A 15,762-nucleotide genomic window follows, 5' to 3' on the forward strand; every position below is an offset into this window, starting at 1 on the left:
CAAACAAAGACACACGGTGAAAACAGCAGATGTGGAATTATTCAGTAATTATTGTTCATGATTGTTTACAAAACATGTATAGAGACTATTTTCAGCGGCGGCATGATCCACATTTGGTTCTCCAGTGGAAGGGAAGGTTCCTCCTGTTAGAACCTTCTTTGTACTTTCAAAATAAAAGCTGTGACATTGCATTCCCCCCACACACTTTATCTTTTATTGTTAAACAATAATTATCAATAAATATTAAAATAAAAATATTTTTAAACCACCAAATAGAGACAAAGAGCATTGTTGTTGTCTGTATTACTTTTAAAAAATCAAAACACTAAATCATTAAATATATTGTCAAAATTATCTTTTTTTAAGCCATGGTAGGAAAACACTTCTTCTTCTCTCTTTCTGTAAGATAGTCAATGTGAGTTCTATTTATATGTCTGTGAATAAATACTGAGGACAAGCTTCTCACCACGGTCGGTCTGCGTTCTGTTTGCTCAGTTTCGTCTGTTTAATGTTTGAATGTAAAATGTTTGTGAACAGAAAAGTAAGACAAGTGAAAATAAATCCAGTGGCTCATGTCCAGCAGGGGGCGCTGTGAGCGTCAGCGTCAACAATAAGACGCTCGAGAACGAGACGGACCCGGAAGTGAAACATCAACAGACGGTCACGTGAGGATGCTGAAGATGGAAGAAACTGACTTTAATGATATTTTAGATGACTGGTTTATCGAGTCCCTGAAAACGTGAGAAATTAAGAAGTTTACTCTTTGTTTTAACATGTTTAAAGTGTTTTAACATGTTTAAAGTGTTTTAATTCGGCTTGATTTTAATGCACGTAGCAGACCTAAGTGATACACAACATTATCTGTTCATTAAACTCATCTACGGTGGTCTAAGTTAAATATATCCATTACCAATTGAAGAGTGGATTCTATTAATTAGGAACAATAAGTCGTGTTTTATAGTTACGGTAGGTGTGCTTAGCCCTGAGATAGGAAAACAATAAATGTGTCATGTTTTGGATGGAGTCTGGTGTGAATACTGCAGGTTTGAAGAACAAAAACATGATACCATCAAAGACAAAATGTGAACATGAAACCTCCCTAAAGAGTAACCGAACACTGCCACATATGTGTAAATAGTATTGTGATGTTTCTAAAATGATCTAAATAAATACCTTCAGGTACAAAGATCTTCACGTGTATCAGCTTGAACATCCCACCCAGGTGTTGGAGTGGACGTCAGGGAAGAGTGAGTTCATACTTTACATTTTAGCAATACTCATTATCTGAAAATATTACATTTCAAATTGGTCTGAATGCAAATTTGGCACACAGAATAAGCGTTAATTGCATTTAAAGTCAAACGGAACCTTTTATCTTTGTGTTTCCAGCCGTGTGCGTCGCAGGATTCAGTCCGTCTACAAATGAAATCCTGGAGCTGCATTTGCCTCTGAAACTGTTCGCTGATGACAATAAGGTGAGAGATTATTCCAAACTTTGGGTTTTTACAAACATCCACACGTCACGTTATGCCTCTGCTGTGGCTGTGTTGTGTTCAGGGTCTTTGTGCAGAGCGGGACTTTAAAGTTGTCCACGGTGGGTTGACAGACGGTCCTGTCCGCGTCCTCAGACACGTCCCAGGAACGAGGTGAGAGGGAAACAACTCACCTGGAATGAACTTTGTGTCGCTTTTCTTTTTCTCGTCTCTCCATTTACGTCGAGTTAGAAGCTCGAACTGTCACATGTTGGTTTCAAAGCTTCATTCCTGAGCTTTGCTTTATTGAAGTGAAGATAAAACGCAGATAGGGAAACGTAAAGCCAATTAAACACCTTCGAAGAAGAAGAAACCCCAAAGTAGAACTGATGCTATTGTTCCTTGATTCAACATTTAGTCTATGAAATGCCCAAAATCATCTCAATTCTCAATCACATTTTACCAAAAGACAAAGAACACAACAGTCAAAAAGTCAGAGTAATCATTTTAACATGATACGAGATTAATCGTACCGATGTGTCGTATCTTCTTAAGTCAGATAATTGAAGTGTTTGCATTTTGGGGAAAATCCGTCTCTCCAAAAAATGCAAGAGGAAAAAAAAAGTGAAGAAAAGAGAAAATACAACATCTAGACAAATATATATATATATATATATATTTTAAGTATTTGCATAAATATTTACATATATATTTAAATATAAATGAAATAAACATTTAGAAAAAAATAAATTGTAGAAAGTTAGAAGCAATTTAAGATGATTTTACATTTTAATATTTACGAAGCACTTTGTACCTTCTTATCTTGACTCCTGCTGTATACCGAACACATGAATGAATACACTTTATTTATACAACATCTTTCAAAGTGCTTAAAGTTTAAAAACTTTACAAATACAACAGGACGTTAGAAAATGAGTTTCTATGATCTAAATATTACAAAAACTCATGAAAGATTAAAAACACACAACTGCTAGTTGTGTTTGTACTTGAACACCCGTCAATATTACAGCCATCACAAGTAGTCAATAAATCGATAGATCAATAGATCGACACAAAATCAATCGGCAACAATTCTGATATTAGATTAATCACTAGTCATTTATAAACCAATTTAAAAAAAAGTTTGTGAAGTGAATATCTTTTGTTTTTTGACAGTTTGTAGCGGAGCTGGTGATGAACAGTTAATAACTTAAACATCAAATGCAGCGATAAGGAAACAGGCTTTCAGTGATTCAGGAATCAGTGATGGATGATGTTGATGGTGTGATAATAAGCATGACGGAGGCTTTTGTTGCCGCAGGTGTGTCGTCACCAACGACGGGCTGACCTCCGACCTGCAGGTGTGGAGCGTGGGAGGAGACAACAGCGGTGAGTTCAAGTCACCTGAAAGAAAAGACGACGTTTGATTGTCGTTAATATTTCCAGAATACGAATACGTCTCATCATTCGGATTACAGTTGTGAATTAAGTTGAATCTAAAATATGTCGTGTTTTCCTCACAATGCGATTGGTTGTCTCGCTCGTCCAATGACAGACGTGATCAGGTTGACGGGGCGTGTAGAGGGGAGGAAGAGGAGGAGTGTTTCAGAAGGAGGAAGCTTCAGGATCGCAGCTCGACTCTCCTCTCGAGTTCTTCATGGAGCTCAGAGCAGCGACGTCCAGCTGACTCAGCTGATCTCGGGACAGATCCTCTACGCGCTGGGTAACACTGAGATACCGAGTGCAGCTCCCTTAACTCTCATTCATCTTCACGCTCACTCATTCAACACGCATTTCATTTTTCTGTTGGAAGCTCGTCAGAGCAGCAGCAATCCTGAAGTTCAACTTAATACTTTTTAAAAACCTTTTTTTAAAGATCCTCTTCATACATCGTATGACTGTTGTAACCCGTTACACCAGCTAACTTTACATTTACCGTCTTAGTTTGTGATAACGTGTATCAATGTAACTTAATTCAGATCAGAAGAACAAGAGAAGTGAGTATCACAATACACAATACCAGGTTTATCAGAGTATTATCAGAAGTACACACGAGCAAGAGACACAATCTTGTTCCCTTTAACACACAGAGCTGAACTCTTTGTTAGGATATAATATAATATAATATATATCGATTCTTTATGTTATTCAAGCATCATTTATTGTCACTGTGAAACACACGGTTGCACAACAAAATGCAGTTGTAGCCCGTTTGCTACGCAAGAAAAACAATAAAAAAGAAAGTGGATTCCTCGAGCGCATTTAAAATACTTCACCAGTATTTGGCCAATAAACTTTGATGAAAACATAAATTTCGTAACATTTCACGAAAATAGTCATCGTACAGCATGTCTTAAAATATAATCTACTCCGACAAAAGTCAGTGTAATAACAAAATCCCCCAAAAGTAATATGACTTCATCATGAGGTGAGTGGATGAGCACCGAACTGATATTGTGAAGAGAAGTTTGGCTGCTCCTCAGATTCTCGTCCTTTTGGTCTGACAGAGACGGACTCGGATGATCCTCTGAGCTCTTTACAGTTCGTGGACGACGTCGTCTTCCTCGCCGGCTGCTCGAGCGGGAACGTTTACATCGCCGACACTCGGACGTCTGCTGCTCCTCAGCGTCACCCTCCACCAGCGTCCTCGGGCGAGTCCGTCCTCTGGTGGACGGACGTGTCCTCCTGCAGCGTCGTCAGACTGTCCTCCGCTGGACAGGCCGTGATTTCAGACCTGAGGAACCCTGCAGCAGCCGTGAGTCGCGCTCAGCTGGACGTCCAATCGGGTCGCTGCAACCCGGACGTCAGAGCGTCGTGGGCTCCGGCGCTGGACGGCTGCATCGCGGTGTCGGGTGAGTTCACAGGTGCATACATGAGAATATGTATCCCACCTGTGGAATTACAGCCAGTTAGCTTAGCATAAAGACTGGAAATGAAGGGAAAGTGTTAGCTTTGTTCAGTCCAAAGGTAAAGCTCTCCGAGTACTGACCCCGGTACGCCAACTGAGGTTTCCTCTGAGCTGGTTAACTGCTCGCCTCTCTCTGCAGGTTTCAGTGGAGCGGTTCAGATCTACAACACGTCGGTCTGGCAGACGGAGTCTCGGGAAGTCCAGCCTCTGTTCGAGCACCGCGGTCACGCCGTTTCGTCGCAGCCCGGCGACGACGTGTTCGTCACCGCCCACGTCTGGCATCCCGAGCGGCCGAGGACGCTGCTGTCTGCGGCCTCAGACGGCTCCGTCCACGTGTGGGACTGGGTCGACCAATCGGCTGCCAGCTGCTAACTGGTCAAAGCGGAGATCTAGTTCACCTGGGAAGAGGAAAGGAGCTGGTGTTGCCTCAGAGACACGGCTCAATGGATTTAAGGAGAACAGATTGGTTGTGATGGATGTCGGTTAGACTCGAACCTTTGGTGGACGGACCCTTACAGGACTATTCCCTCTGTATGAATTGCCTCTATTTACGAAAATAAAACGTTCCGGTGCTCATGAAGGAGCGTGCAACTGTTGAGATGTTTTCACAGGAAGCGGAATGTCATGATGTAATGGATATATCATTGTTGTATTAACGCTTTCAGAGCTCTTCTTAGTCCAGATTTGGATCCAGTCTGTGCTCCAGAGTCACGGCTCACAAAATTATATTTTATTGTATTTTCAAATCACACCATCAAAGAAAGAGAGAGAAAGCAAACTGCTTATAAAAATACAACACACCCGTCCATGCCTATGGAGATCCCTCCAAAATGCAATAAAACAATATGATTTCCATATACAACGGCCACATATACAGCATGACACTATTCCCCGTTTTATTGATTTTTAACGAAAAGAGAAGGCAACATGCAGGTGATAGCAACACATTTAAAACAGACCAGAGGGAGCCGGGGACACCTCCCCTAAAACAACTTGGATGAATATGTTCAGAGGTAGAGCTCAAATGTTACCCACAGAATGAGAAGTCGATTCAATGAAATAGGTCTTATGCTGGGTTTTAATGAGCCGCAGGCAGCCCATACATACACACACGTCTAGATATACCGTAATCCTGTCACTCTGCAGCACCTCTTACTTTGGTTTGGGGGGTTTGACTGTTCCCCTCCCTGCTAATGACCATCACTTAATTACTCAGACCACGGAGAACACTCGACTGTTGTGTCAGCAGAAGCTCACACATTCAAAATGAGTGAGTGTTCCAAGAGCAAAGCGCTTCGTCTGTGTGTTCATGTGACGCCGGTTGAGAACATTAGGGTTTAAATAAAGCCGACGTAGACACATGGCCCCTCAGCGCAAGAAAATCAAGATGGCTGCCACAAAGTAGGCCAATGTGCCGGCTGATTTACGCCGTGCACGAGAATGTAAAGTGCGTTTCCTCACATCTTCTAAGTTATGTTGCCAACCCCCCCCCCCAAAAAACAAAAACAGTGTCTGTGGTCACTATATTGCCGCCGTCCTCCATGTCCTCAATTAATTCCTCAAGCTCTAGCGCAGCGTTTACATGTTCTACATCTGACATGCAGGGACAGCTCTAACAGCTGTTACCATATCAAAGATAGTCCAACAATTGTAACAATAATGTGCAAATTATAAAAGACGGAGGGAGAGTGTGTGTTTGGGGCTTTATCTCACTTTTGGTTACGACAGAGAGGGAACATCAGGAAACAATTGAAAACGGACAGAAGACGCCGGAGACGCTGCTGCGTGGACGTTTGAAACGCTTCAGTCAGGAGACGTAAAGCGTCTTTTGCAGAAAGGCTTTTTAAAGGGCGCCGTTGGGGGAACGGAGTTGGAAGGTCGATCCAGAGACAGTGGAGGGCGTTTGGACCGGCGGCGAAGGTTCAGGTTGGTGTTAGAAGTCTGACGGGCCCACGGCTGGGGGTGGAGTTACAGAACCTTCTGGAGGATGGCGTTGGGCACTTCCAGAGTCTCGTCCTTCACCAGGACGATGTCGTAAGAGTCCAGATATTTGTCGAGCTGCTCTTCCACCTGCAGAGTGAGACAGGAGGAAACTCTCAGAAAGCAGCGTCGCGGTTCTTCCGACACCAGAACCAGAAACACATCGGCTATCGTCGAGTACGTCGAGTACGTGCACCAATCTGACATCACATCATCCATCAGCTCGTTTACGCTAAACAGGGACAACTACACACTGTGTCACTCGCGACCCGATCCGTACAACCCGCGCTACCGCTGCTGCACATGTGCAAACTATACGACAAACCTGGATGCTATTCTTCCCTTGGTAACGCTACATTGTTAACAAATCCGTGTTGAAACCGTCAGGAAGAGCGCTAGTTAGCGTTAGCTGTTAGCCGTTAGCAGCAATGTCATGCCTGGCTAGATAAGATAACAGCTAACGTTAGCGAAGGTTGCATTGAGTTACATTACGATGCCTTCAAGCTCCATTCAGTGAGAATTCAGCTGAGGTAAGTTACAATGTCATGATGATGTGTTCAAATGTAAAATGTAGTTTTTGGTGAGAAGCTTGAATAAATACGCAGCGATATAAAATAGATATTAGAGAGGGAATTAGTGTGATTGGCATCGTGTCGGGACTCAAAACTCTTCCTGGAAGTTGCAGAATTTGTGCGGTATCGTCAAGACGCACAAAGCAATGGCGTCAGGGTGACTACGTCCACGTCTTGAATACAGTCTGCGATCCCTCCATGAAACTCAGTTTATTGAGGATTTCTACCCATTGGCCATGTTCTGTGTGTTTTTTTGAGAACCCTCGTTCATGCGCACCTTGTCGTTGAGGAAGCCGATCTTGAGGATGTTCTCCACGTTGGGCGCGCCGTCGGCCATGCTGAGGTCGCCCAGCGAGTCGCCCATGAGGACGACGTTGCAGTACTCCTTCACCTGTTTGAAGTACTCCGTGTTCCGCAGCGCGCCGTCGTGCTTGTTGTACACGTGGATCAGCTCGCCTTTGAAACCCTTCAGGACGCCCTGCGAGAAGAGGAGCAGATCCAACAGGCGATCAGACATTCAGTCTTTCTTTATCCGCGAGGTCGGACTCCAACACAAGCGGAAAGAAGAAGAAGAACGGCGGACGACTCACGTTTTCGTCGAAGTCCATGAAGTTGGAAACGACCTTGACGTTGGGGTGGTAGACTCCGGCCTGGCGGATGATTTCCTCCAGGACGTCGCCGAGGCCAGCGGAGAAGATGAAGACGGGCACATTGTGCTGCTGCAGGCGGTCAAAGAACTGCTCATATCCGTCCCTGAAAGCAAGCCCAGAGGGACCCGTCAGCGAGAGGCTCAATCAACCGCTAACATGCACGTTTATAGAAGAGCTGCAGGGCTGACGCGTTAACATCACACCGATTCTTCCACTGGAGTCTGGATTACAGCAGAAATCAGGGATTTACTGACTTCATATCACAGAACAGTTCAATGTGTTCAGCTGCTGTTCAGACCTTTTGTCTCGACTCATGTCCGGGTTCCGCTCCTGCAGCTCTTTATTGGCATACTTAATTAAAGAGTTGAACTTATGGATAAACATGTAGCATTGTGTTCATCAATGGACAGTAAATCCAAATAAAGTCCAGTGATTTTTCTTCTATTTTTGCAAACGATCCCCAAACAAATATGAAACCGCATCAGAAAACATGAATAAATGAGTTGACGGTGTTTAAATGATCACATTAGAGACACAAACACATCGTACAGCATTTTGTCTTCGGAGTACAAAACCTCCTCACTCAGTTGTGGCCTTTCTACATCACCGTCAGCTAAATACCCACAATGCAACAGGCCTGGAAAGCGTTGAGGAACACGCACCTGAGGGCAGCGTCAGACTCTCCCACCACCTCGGCCAGCTTGTCTTTCTCCAGCCGCTGCTCCACGAGTAACGTGTGCGACTTGAAATACCTGCAAACAAACAACACGCGTGTGTCGGTGTGAAGCCGTGTGGAAAGAGGAGAGCAGAATTACTTCCTCGTTTTTCTTACCACTCCACCATGAACGGGTATTTCTCCTCCATGGTGAGATGAGGGTCGACCTCGATGGGATAATATTTGTTCTTCAGCTGCAGCAGCTTGGTCCTGCACTCCTCCGTCACCAGCTTGCAGTTATCGATGATGTCTGCACAAAGAAGACGACAACATTGGAATACAGGTTTCAAACGAGCAAGAAAAACGCATTGAAATCAAGATTCACAAACGGTGTGGTCACAAAAATAGACACCGACAGGTGACGTTGAAGCCATTGATGACGGGATGAGTATTACCAGGCGACGTCGAGTGATTTAGAAACCACTCCCTTTGTGTTTCCTGTGAAGTCTTTATTTTAACCCTAATATGATGCCAAGGCTCTGCCTAACGACCTCCGGAATGATTACAAACGACCTCAGGTAACGCTAGTCCAGAGTGGATCAGGCCTCGTAAACGCCCCATTTTCTGGTTGCACTTACTGTGGCACGTCGGACAGCGTTTGCCGTTGGCGGCGAACTTGCTGAGCGTCATGTCGAAGTCTGTGATGATCTGCAACAGAGACAAAGAAAACGTTTCGTTTTCCACAACCGGAGGAGTTCGTGCATCGGACACAACAGACACGTCTCAACATGTAAAAACACGAAGCGAGTGCATGTTCCAGATGATAAACAAGAGCAACCAGAAAAGGACTGAATCCATTCAAAGTGGTTTCCCAGGTGCTGAAGACTTGGGAGCTTCAGCACCACCGGGTGGCGCCAGTTCACCAGAACAGCACTTTGGTGTCCTACCTGTAGTTTGGAGGCTCCTCCTTTGATGAGGCCACAGATGATCTGCTCCACCCTCTCGGGGTCCCTCATGTGGACCGACGACTTCTCGAACTGAGGCATCTGGACGGGGGAGAAGAGAGGTTGTTAGAAAGGAGGGAGGAAAGCAGCAGCAGCATGAAACCAGACGCTTCCGCTGTAAGAGATGCCTGAAAGTCATCGGTGGCTCGAGCTCCGGTAACGAAGAGGACGAGGACGGCACGTGAAGAGGTTTGGATTGAGGTGGAGTGTGTTTGGGGACACGAACATGTCACAGAACACAGCCTGGGATCGAGTGATTGAGAACATTCAGGAGAGCTCGTCGAGTTGCTTTTGCTGCATTTCTGTTTTGAAGAGCGACATATCGATCTAGCAATACGTACGTATATAGATCTAGAGATATGAATCTGTAAAAGCTCTTTCTCATGCAACAGCGCTGACAGTTGAGGGTTGCAGGAGGGGCAACAAGAGCAAAAAGCTGAATAATTAAACACACACACACACACACACACACACACACACACACACACACACACACACACACACACACACACACACACACCAGCATCAGGCTTTGTAGCACCTCATGAATCACGACAGAAACACGAAACCCAGAACACAAACTAAAAATAAAAACCTAGTTCCAGCACACACACACACACACTCATCCGAGCGTGCAGAGAGCCAGAGGAACTTCCTAAACTTCATATCTGCTGAGTAAAGATAGGTTTTCGGGGCGTTTTCCTCGGACAGCAGTGAAACTCAAACCCGCCGTTACTCGGCGCAAACTGGATATTCTGAAACAGGGAACACTGCTTCACGATCAACAGTTAAATACAAACAGTTGTAATGTCGTAACCTGGTCGAAGTCAATCTCATGAATACGAGCAGCAAATACTGAGGTCAAAGGTCAAAGCAGCCGAATATCAGAGGACGACATTCAGGACGATGTTGCAGCGCGCAGTGTTTTCTTTTTACAGTTACAACAAACCAAAACTGTCGAGTCTGAATTATAACAGCTTACACACACACACACACACACACACACTTACCGCGGGTCTGTTGCGTCAGCTAAAACGAGAGCGAGGAAAGGCTTACGTGACTGCAGAGGGTTTTTATATCTACGGCAACAGTCGTGGAGGCGTCGCCCCAACATGACCCCTCCCCCGACACAGAGAGGCTCAAGCCCCACAATTATTCATCACTCAGAATAATAAAGACAGAAGGTTGAACAACGACACATTGTTTATTGACAGCGGGGTTTTAAAAAGACACAATGTTGGTGATGCGGTCACTAAATGATACACTTGGTTGACCCCGTGAACCAGGTGCTTTCAGGGACCATGCTGATGAGTCGCTTATGTATTTCATGGAGAAAGTTATGTTGGTTAGATTGAGGATATTTGTTTCTGAAGCTTTGTTTTGCTGATGGCGCTTTAGTCACGCAGGTTCGTACCCGCGCTGGTTTTCGTGTTAACGCCTCGGAGCGAGCAGCCGCTCGTTGTTTTTATGAACTCCAGGTGTTTGGATGTACTGGTGCATGTTCAAATGTAGAAATGGTTGCAGTCTCTCTGAGCCCAGTGTTATTTTGGTGAAGTGTAATTGGAGAGCGGCGACCTAGTTGTTTGGGAGTCGTGGTCGAGGCAGTCGAGGCCGGCGGAGCACGAGGTCGTCTCGTGTTCTCGTCTCCGGAGGACAGCAGCTCCTCTGAGGCACCGATCGTGCATCCAGTTCATGAAAACATAAACTACATAAGCTTTTTACATACAAATCTTGTCGCCCAAGTACTCATTTTCACTGAACAGAGCCTGAACGCATCATTGTGTAGCGGACCCTTTCGTTAGCGGTGCTGCTAACGTTACTAGCTCTCCTCCTGTTGGCTTAAACACTGACGGGTTGTTTACAACGTAACATCATCAGAGATCAGAGACAGGGCTGTAAAAACTAGTTATGATTGATGATAAAAGATCCAGTGTTCATACACATACATAATTACGTCGGCCTTGTAATATACTTTGAGTTTGAGCGTTGAGCGTGTAGATCGTGTATCTGTGAAGGGAACGTCACCGACCTCCAGTCTGATTCTGACTACAGTACTTCCTTCTTCTTCTCACCGCTACCTACAGTGCTGATCTTACTGCGACTACTCGTCCTACTTCTACGAGTACACTTACTACGACCGATGGCACTACAGCTGGTCCACAAATACAACATGTCATTGGGACACGTTTAAGTACATGAACGCCTCCGAGCTGCCTGTGGCCCCCACCCCGACTGGGAACTGCTGTAGGTCGTCATGGTGACCGACGTCTGTTGCTGCTGATAAAGCAGCACGGCCAGTAAAATAAAAGCACTGGTCAGACTCATTACCACCGCCGAGGGGGAGATGTTTTCAGTTTGTCAGCAGGATTACAGAAACAACTACCGGCCTTTTTCATTTGTGGAAGCAGCCGAGGCGGCGGTCCTTCTGGTTTCCATTGCTATTCATATCACCGTCCACGACTGACAAGAGAAATGTCCGCACTACTGACAAAAAACTCAATCCTACAATCGAAAACATCACATCACGCATGTTCTCATGCAAGATAATGTGCCGTGAGAAATGTGGGTAAAATTGGACTAGACATGAGATTTTTGTCAACATATGTGGACAACAATATTGAATAATTGCCAAAACGTAATCAACTTAATAAAATGGAGAAATATTTAATGAATCCCTTCTGTGACTGAAACAAAGTCGACATCGACCCGATAAGTGTCTTTGTCCTTCTGCATGTTAAACTGTAATACCACTGTTATTGTCACTTTGTGTAACAGCAGTAGAACCGGTCTCATGTGTAAAGGCAACATCTGTAAATTGACGACTGTATACTGTATTGTATTTTAGCAAACCCGAAATATTCACATGTTCTTTTGGTCGTATTGTCTCTGCTTCTTTTCCACGAATAAAACATCGGGAGATCTACTTTCTCCAAAAGAAAACACAGACTTTGCAGATCAACTGTAGCTCTGTTCTGCCCTCCAGAGGTGAACACGGTGAACACACTCACGCAGGTTTCTTCCTCACCTAACGCAGCAAGAACTCTTTTTTTTAACCGCCAGGCATTTTGCCAGGACGGTATGATTGACAACTTTACTACCGGCTGGACTCTATCGAGGAGGGGCTGGTTCCAGGGTCCTGCTTTTGTGCATGCTGGTCTCACCGCCATGGCTTTCTGAGACACTTGAAGGAGCTGAGTCATCCATAATGAGTCATAGCATTCAGAGGCCAGGTGGTAATAAAAGGTTTGAACTTCACCCCGAGTTACTGTAATGTAAAGGACATAGCATTTCCCCATTGGCGGCAATGTTAAAATTAGCTTAGAAGCTAGCGAGTCGGACATGTTATGATGTTCAGAGAAGAAGACAACTTTAGTACTGTTAAAAGCATCTTGTCGTTCAACGGGGACACCTGCGGCTCATAGTCCGGTGCGGCTTATCTATGAAAACTTCCTTCTTTTAAAAATTCGCGGGTGCGGCCTCTATACCGGTGCGGCTTATAGTCCGGGAAGTACGGTAACCATAGCTTCGTGATTTCTTTCAGACCTCCAGAACTGGATATCTTTAGTGTTTCATTTCAACGTCTCTGCGGAGGAATAAAGATTCGAGGAATGAAGAAAAGATTGTGCTTTGTTTTTTCTGAAGTGACACAGCTGGGTTTTTAGAAGTCGCTCCGTAGAGGAATGTCCCTGTAAAAAGCCGTCGTGTGGTTTTTAGACTCGGAGCGGATGTTTGTGCTCCTGTAGAATCAGGCATCATCAAAAGCAGATGGTCACAAGTTTCCACGCTGAAGGTCGGGACAGGGAACACGCTAACGGTCTCTATCCAGCAGCCGGAGTGAATACTGCTACTTTACAAAAGAACAGAGCAAACAAAGGGGGAGGGCCGCCACTCTGCTGCTGCTGTGTGAGACTTTGACTCAAATAATGCTCTTTTTTTGTGTGTGTCTGCGTGGGTAGACAGAGCATTCAAGTGTGCACCTGTAAAGGTGTGGTCGAATAACTCGAGACATGATGAATCATAGTAGAGGTACATCATGTAGAAACGCCTGCAAAGTACAAACTCTAAATATCTTCTGCAAGCCGTATACGGCTCTGGTAGCCGCAACCTGTCAATCACCGTGTAGCCCCGCCCTGAAGCATCCCCTGCTTTACGGTCTGTGTGACTCTAAATGGACCATAATGTACTAAATGAACATCATGCTGTGTTGAAAAAGACTTGAAACTAGAGATTGAGACCATAAACTCATGTTTACAATGTTTACTGAGGTAATAAATCAAGAGAGAAGTAGAGTCATTTTCTATAGACTTCTATACAACCAGAGGAGTCGCCCCCTGGTGGACACTAGAGAGAATGCAGCTTTAATACATGAAGCAGAGATATATATATATATGAAGTTTGAAGCCTCCTGGGGTTAAATAAACGAGTCCTCCTGGCCGAAGAGGAGCTCGGTCTGAAGGGGAAACTGTCATCTTGCTGCTGCGATAACAGTTGTGTTTTAAAACGGTTATCTTGTGTGAGTTTTATCCCCACAACGGTGGAAGAGAAAGCACAAACGTGTCGCCATGTTGTCTGCAGGAAGGATAGTTGACTCGCCACGGTTCTCAGTCACTATATAAGACCCGCCGGGTCTTATATACCCCTTCTTGGCTGCTTTCGGCGTAATTGGCAGTTGAAGTGTCTCTCCAACGGCCTGGTGACCAGCTCACCGGGCGGCAACAGTGTTGCTGCAAAAGGCTCTTTTAAGAGCTACCCACTCACTCTACTGAGACTCTGATTCCTCGTTGACTATCTACTACTTCACCACATGAATTTGCAAGACTTTCCCATTACAAACCCATGTTATGGAAAACCTCTAATTATAAAGGGTTCAATTAGAAAACTACACCTTTCATTTGAGTTAACATAAACTATAGAACGGAGAGCGCTGGTAGCGTCTTCAACCACTTCCGCACGGCGGAACTACATAAGTCCCTCACGTGGGTATTCTATAGATGGTGTTTACGTTAAATAGAAATTAAATAAATGCCTTTATAAAAGACATACACTGTAAATGACAATCAAAATTCTTGAGAAAAATGCAAATAATATCCGTTGAAAGAGTTTAAAAACGTGTACATATTCTGAAAAGCAGTGTTCTGTAAACATGTGATGTACGAGTTAGATACGGTAATAATTCATACGTTACTGTCCGTTCGGGCAAATTAAAATAAATAAGATATAATTCAGAATGTGTATAGGAATGTTTCAAAGTCTGTCTACCCGAGTCAAATACATCTCGACATATGACCCTTGGCCCCCTGATTGTCTGCAGTTACTTTGGCATGTTTGGATGATTCCCGTCGGACAGGTTAGGAGGCTGCACAGAGGCTTGCATAACTTCCACGCTGACCGAAACGGCAGCAAACTCATCCCAGGACCGCGCAAAGAGCCGCAGCGAGCCTCACGCGGAGGCTCAGCTGCTGTCAGAGCGGTCTGGTGTCTGAACAAGAAGAAGAAAAAATTATCTGTGGTGACCTCTAAAAAAAAACCTCACAGCTGCTGTTTCGGGGTCATTCGCGCCTGCGCACAGCACCATGCAGGGTCCACTATTGCCAAGCAATTTCCGGACGTGATTTTTCAGAATAGAGGCGAACAGGTCCTGTAGGTGTCCCATAGATTAAAATACTAAAGTGATGCCAATGTATTTAATGCCTGATTTACTACTACTACTTGTTTTTTTATCCTGGTGATTCCTGAATATCTAATAATATGGTTTAATAATATTGTTTCATAATATTGTTCAAATATAAAGTGCAGGTTTTCACATACTTGATAGCACAATGACACATTAGATTGAGGTGTAAGTAGTCACGCCTGCGATAAAAATTATAAATAAATCCTAATTGTTAAAAACTGCTCTCACCCAACGGCCTTTTCGAGACTTGTTCTCAACCGCACGCATTCATTTTGAAGGTACAACTCCGGCCACTTCCTGTTATTGTCTCTGCCGTCGAACTTGACGCAGCGCGAGCGTCTTGGGTTATTTTTTTAACTCACCATCTCTATGATCCTAGTTTTCTTCCCCGCTCGCTTCTTCTTGGCGACGATGTACTGAGCCAGAACCACGCCGCCGAACAGGGCACAGACGCTGGCGCTGGCAGCGGCTCCGACCTTCACCACGGCCGTCCTGTCCATGATGGGGTCCGCTGTTAAAAAACTCTCCAACGAACCAGCAGCCTTCACGCGCCTTCCTACTGGTGCAAAAACCACGTGGCCAAAGATCTTCTATGCACGAACCGGAAACAGCTCACTCTGTTTGATGTTTCAAAATCACTACAAATAATGAATAAATTATTATTTTTTTTTTAATTTACAAAACAAATTCAAGAAAAAAAGGCGGAGATGGGCTTTCATAGCTAACACATTGTATTTATACTTATATTTATGTAAAATTAACAACAATAAAAATAATTTCAGATGTTACGCTATTGTTAGTGCTAACCTTAATTTGCACGTTATTTATGAACATATAAGATATCATA

The 15,762-nt window shown here is 44.4% G+C and overlaps 2 protein-coding genes across 3 annotated transcripts; one reads left to right on the plus strand and one right to left on the minus strand.

Annotated features, from left to right (window-relative positions):
• Nucleotides 1-664: 664 nt before the first annotated feature.
• wdr73 (WD repeat domain 73) lies at nucleotides 665-4,947 on the plus strand. Its single transcript, XM_079275680.1, has 8 exons — nucleotides 665-739; nucleotides 1,180-1,247; nucleotides 1,390-1,475; nucleotides 1,558-1,646; nucleotides 2,794-2,861; nucleotides 3,028-3,195; nucleotides 3,980-4,324; nucleotides 4,520-4,947. The coding sequence occupies exons 1-8, from the start codon at nucleotides 672-674 to the stop codon at nucleotides 4,750-4,752; spliced, it is 1,125 nt and encodes a 374-aa protein (XP_079131806.1). The 5' UTR covers nucleotides 665-671; the 3' UTR covers nucleotides 4,753-4,947.
• A 141-nt stretch (nucleotides 4,948-5,088) lies between these two features.
• On the minus strand, nucleotides 5,089-15,450 carry nt5c3a (5'-nucleotidase, cytosolic IIIA). Of its 2 annotated transcripts, none has more exons than XM_079275681.1 (8): nucleotides 15,278-15,450; nucleotides 9,185-9,283; nucleotides 8,876-8,945; nucleotides 8,415-8,547; nucleotides 8,245-8,334; nucleotides 7,523-7,685; nucleotides 7,210-7,410; nucleotides 5,089-6,450 (listed from the first exon to the last, which is right to left on the minus strand). In XM_079275681.1, exons 1-8 carry the CDS (start codon nucleotides 15,413-15,415, stop codon nucleotides 6,349-6,351), a joined length of 996 nt encoding a protein of 331 aa, XP_079131807.1. In that variant the 5' UTR covers nucleotides 15,416-15,450; the 3' UTR covers nucleotides 5,089-6,348. The 2 variants fall into 2 exon arrangements, with proteins under 2 accessions (XP_079131807.1, XP_079131808.1); XM_079275682.1 differs by lacking the exon at nucleotides 15,278-15,450 and adding an exon at nucleotides 10,252-10,301.
• Between the last annotated feature and the right edge of the window lie 312 nt (nucleotides 15,451-15,762).

The sequence above is a fragment of the Melanostigma gelatinosum genome, assembly GCF_949748355.1.
Source record: "Melanostigma gelatinosum genome assembly, chromosome: 9".
Classification (NCBI taxonomy): Eukaryota; Metazoa; Chordata; class Actinopteri; order Perciformes; family Zoarcidae; genus Melanostigma; species Melanostigma gelatinosum.